The sequence below is a fragment of the Corylus avellana genome, chromosome ca5 (assembly GCF_901000735.1).
Source record: "Corylus avellana chromosome ca5, CavTom2PMs-1.0".
NCBI classification, from domain to species: domain Eukaryota; kingdom Viridiplantae; phylum Streptophyta; class Magnoliopsida; order Fagales; family Betulaceae; genus Corylus; species Corylus avellana.
The window spans coordinates 23,206,115-23,207,799 of NC_081545.1; the positions used below are offsets into that span (position 1 = coordinate 23,206,115).

General features: G+C 38.2%; 1 protein-coding gene across 1 annotated transcript; it reads right to left on the minus strand.

Annotated features, from left to right (window-relative positions):
* Positions 1 to 462: 462 nt before the first annotated feature.
* On the minus strand, positions 463 to 1,685 carry LOC132181963 (uncharacterized; the record flags this gene model as incomplete). The annotated part of the gene is made up of 3 exons (XM_059595177.1): positions 463 to 561; positions 659 to 1,201; positions 1,299 to 1,685. Coding segments are annotated over 3 exons (1,029 nt in total), but the record flags the coding sequence as incomplete, so codon positions are not given.

The following is a 1,685-nucleotide window of genomic DNA, read 5'->3' on the forward strand; positions in this document are numbered from 1 at the left end:
AAAAACAAAACAAAAGACAAAAAACAAAAGAGAGAAGAATTCAAATTTAAATAAGGCTCGAATAGAACTTTTCATCAATATTTGACTATTTTTCTATTCAAATGCCGGAAATTGTATTCCGCTGAAAACATTTTCCTAAAAAATAACTTCCCTAAAAATATTTTAAATCGAAACAAACGGAACCTAAGATTTGGATTTGTATTATTTCTAACTGGAGACCAGGTCTTATGAAGCAAAAGTCACTAATATGAATCCCCTTCCCCTTTCATGTGGACATCTCAAAAAAAAACAAAAAAGGATTTGTATTGCTATATAAAAGTATTTCTGGTAGTGTATTCCAGAGTCGGGAGAACAAAAGAAATTCATTTGGAGAATTAAGTGGAACAATAAAAAAAAATTCATTTGGAGAATTAAGTGGAACATTAATACTGAATTCAAAAACAAGATTTGATATTAGAGTAACTAGGCAATCACTTCATTTTTCAAGCAAGGCCTGTATTTGACTTGTGTAACACTGGTTCTATCCACATATTCAATGTCACAGCAATCTCTTCCTCCGGCCTGTTCAACCAAAACAAACAAATTACAGTTGTCAATAAACAAAACAACCTTAAAAAACCCTTGAAGAGTGTTTAATGAAATGAGAGCATGCACTCACCTCCAGGCGTGTTGTTGCTGGTGAAAGCACCTGAATTTTGGTGATGGCATCCGCTGAATGATTACCAGTGGATGAACAATTTGGTAAACCCCGAGGCGATTTTCTAATATATGTAGTAACAACTTGTTCATCACCTTGTGTAAACTCTATAGAATCAAAGAAAAACACATGGGGAACTTGACAGGGATCGCTGGAGAGCGGTCGGGTGTTGAACACGTAGAAGTGTAGCTTTACCTCTTTCCTCCATGTTGTAAATGTCTGAAGGGGTCTGCATAAAATGCTCCGAGGGATTATGTTTTCATAGATATAAGCAGAGTAGCCCCAAGAAACAGAGAAAGACCAGTTGGTTGGCCTGTGGTAGCATATGGTTTGCTGAAGAAGACGGGATTGGTCGGCTTTCGCCACCTTCATGAGGTGGTTTATGGCTTCCGAACGGTTCATGGAAGGGAAGATTGGGTCAATGGCGTCAATGTGGTGGAAGGAGAGGAAAGGGGTGTGGGGCTGAGCTGATAGAAAACCTGTTGTGTCATTGCGCATATCGATCTGCATCAAATACAACATAGTAAATCATATATAGGGATCAGAAAATATATCTATTAATTATATCAAATCATGAGCCAAACACCAGCCAATTAATTACCTGGTGAAACCCTTTCTCAAGAGTTAAAGGAACTCCTAAATCAGCCAAACATGAGTGCAAAATATAATCACTGAAATGCTCCTGCGGATCTCTCTCAATACAAGAGTCTAACTTGGCTGCCAATGCCTCCACAACAGGGTAACTCAGAGCATATCCAGCCCCACCGAAAGCCATATCAAACGAGAAATCAATGTTGGACTTAACAAACTCAGAATTCGACCCAATATAGTAGTACTTTGAATGGTTGTATTTTGCAAGAACCCCAATTAAATTATCAAGAAAAAAGATTGTATCGTCATCTCCCATCACATACCACCTCACGTTTTTATCTCCCTCCCTAAACGCTTCAATTATTGCTCGCACAATTCGAGCCGGAATTGGCTTCAC